General features: G+C 47.7%; 1 protein-coding gene across 1 annotated transcript; it reads left to right on the forward strand.

Annotated features, from left to right (window-relative positions):
• The first annotated feature begins 257 nt into the window (after nt 1-257).
• On the forward strand, nt 258-1385 carry LOC123395016 (expansin-A31-like). The gene is made up of 2 exons (XM_045089923.1): nt 258-461; nt 568-1385. The coding sequence occupies exons 1-2, from the start codon at nt 329-331 to the stop codon at nt 1197-1199; spliced, it is 765 nt and encodes a 254-aa protein (XP_044945858.1). The 5' UTR covers nt 258-328; the 3' UTR covers nt 1200-1385.
• Nucleotides 1386-2934: the final 1549 nt, after the last annotated feature.

Genomic DNA, 2934 nt, shown 5'->3' on the forward strand with positions numbered 1-2934 from the left:
TCGGTTATTCAGTTAACCTATCATTTTGAATGTATTTAATTAAGAATCGTTCGGACCTGCGTTCGATGATTATAACGCGCAAGTCAATCTGTGGAGGTTGCAGCCATGTGCACCTATACGACCGTTGGAACCGTGACTTCATACGTTAACACGACAATCATTCCCTCTCCATCATTCCACATCTCATAAGCTAGCTAGCTAGATTCCTATTTAAGCACCACCATTGTTGCAATCATTCCTCACCTCCAATCCCACTGGATCGCCACAATATCTAGCTAGCTGCGAGAGAAGCTCAGCCATCTGATCACTCCCTGTTTCTGGAAGAAAGATGGCAGCTGGGATGCGCTTCCTGCAGATGTTCACGGCGGTTCTCGCCTTCTGCTTCACGCCGGCCAAGTCCGGCTACTGGCTCCCGGCGCATGCCACCTTCTACGGCGGCGCCGACGGGTCTGACACAATGGGTAAGCTAGCTAATCAAGGCTTAACTCAAGCTTGTCCTTTGCCCCATATTATTTGTCGTCCGTGTGTGCATGTCTGACCGTACATATTTCCATGTGCAATGTGTAGGTGGCGCATGTGGGTACGAAAACCTGTATAATGCGGGGTACGGGATCAACAACGCGGCGCTGAGCACGGCGCTCTTCAACAACGGCTTGTCATGCGGGCAGTGCTACCTTATCACATGTGACACCAGCAGGTCCGATATGTGCAAGCCCGGCACGTCGATCACCGTCTCTGCCACCAACTTCTGCCCTCCCAACTGGGCTCTCCCCAGCGACAACGGCGGATGGTGCAACCCTCCTCGCGTCCACTTCGACATGTCCCAGCCCGCCTGGGAGAACCTTGCCATCTACCGTGCCGGCATCGTCCCCGTCCTCTACCAGCAGGTCGCGTGCCAGAGGCAGGGCGGACTGCGCTTCACCATCAACGGCTTCAACTACTTCGAGCTGGTGCTGGTGACCAACATCGCCATGAGTGGGTCAATCAAGAGCATGTCGGTGAAGGGTACCAACACGGCATGGATCCCCATGTCCCAGAACTGGGGCGCTAACTGGCAGTGCCTAGCGGGGCTGAAAGGACAAGGGCTCAGCTTCGCCATTACCTCCTCCGGCGGCCAGTACAAGGTCTTCCAGGACGTCGTGCCGGCCTGGTGGCTGTTCGGACAGACGTTCAGCACCTGGCAACAGTTCGACTACTAGCCAGTATCACACTGTATATTTTGTATTACGATTATCAGTTCGCTTGTTTCAGAGCGAGTATGCATGGAAGTGCCCAGATGCATACTCATTATCCGTTTTTGATTGTTCCGTTTGTTGCCCATGGAGTGGCGGGAGATTTGAATTGTACATTATGTAATTCAGGGACCAAATTTCCGTCAAGAATTATTTTATTTGGCGTGAAACAATGTCATTCCCCTCTAATATCTCCTCCATCTGGAACAATATATGCTGGAAGCGGGCGTGCGCATTTTGCTGTGTCCTTTTCTCTCCAGAGTTTTATCTGTTCTGAATTATCTGTCTGGGCAAAATTTTCAGGGTAAGTTATCGATGCTGCAAATTGGATAAACAAATAGATTTGTATACTTTAGCAAGCAAAACAAATATACGATAAATTACACGTAGTGCCAAGTGCCAACAGACTTCAATTATGGCCTGACGAAATACTTCTTAATAAAAAACATCTTAATTACTGAAAAATTCTTATAGTACATTATAGCGCGGCTTTATATAATTTCTCATCTTATCCATTTAATAAGATTGAGTTAATTATACTTCCCTCCTCACCTCTTCAATATTATATCAAGATGTCTTTACATTTCCGCACAATTCCTCTCTCTTGCAAAAGTTCCAAGCCACAATATAAACAAGTCATGTGTTGCAAATCTAACCGAAGAAAGAGTGCAATGGCATAACCCTGGAGCGAAGGTACTAGTAACTAAAAATTAAATAAGTGGACACGATGAAAGATAAACAAGAGCATAGAGGTATTTGATATATATGACAGTGAATAGTAAACACGACACTTTTCTATTTTGCCAAACACAATTTTCCTAACAAGTAAAACAGATTAGTCAAAAGAATTGGCCTAAGCTAGGTTGGTGTCGGCTTTCTTTTGGTCGTCGTCGTCGAGCTTTACGTCATCGCGCCGCTGCCGTTTTTAGACCGACGCCTCACCTGCATCACATATACCTACACATAGTGCAGTGTCTGTCGCGCATTTATAATAGCGTTCGGACTCATGTGCCTTCCTGAACCTAGTAAACCATGCAGAATGCATAGGACTACCCACATAGCCGCCTTGTCCAGGCATGTAAAGTGGTCAGTGTGGGCAGCTTGGAGATGAACTGGATCTAATGCAACGGTTCGAACAACTTGACAACATTGCGAGCTCACGGGAGGTGGCGCTTTCGTGCGGCGGCGACGAGGACTTGGTCGAAGCTATTGAAGACGATAGCAGGGCGTAGAGATGAATGCCCATGAAGAAGACGGCAGATGCAAGAGTCCCATGAGCGTAGCAGGTAGGGCAGGCACAGCGAGCCCCAATGTCTAGTTGACGTTGCTGTGGAGGTAGATGGTGATAGTGGACGATAGCATCATGTCCAAGAGTACGAGTTGAAGATCTAGCCGTGGCCATCAGTGGACGATAGCACCGACGCAGTTTGGATGCGTTGCACGGCTGAGTGTAGCGCGCATGGAGCGCGATGGTGGGGGTGAGCATGAACATGCCGATGAAGGACGACACGGCGGTTGCGCCGATTGTAGTTTAGGACCTGTTTGGTTCTAAATAAGTCACCAACTTATAAGTTAAAAAGTGTGAAGAGTGACTTATTTTGTCAAACAGATTCAACTTATAAGTCATCACAACTTATAAGTCATAAGTTGCTCCACCTTAACTTAAAACTTATAAATCACCCACTTTTACGTGGGTCCCACC

Source organism: Hordeum vulgare, chromosome 5H (assembly GCF_904849725.1).
Source record: "Hordeum vulgare subsp. vulgare chromosome 5H, MorexV3_pseudomolecules_assembly, whole genome shotgun sequence".
Taxonomy (NCBI): domain Eukaryota; kingdom Viridiplantae; phylum Streptophyta; class Magnoliopsida; order Poales; family Poaceae; genus Hordeum; species Hordeum vulgare.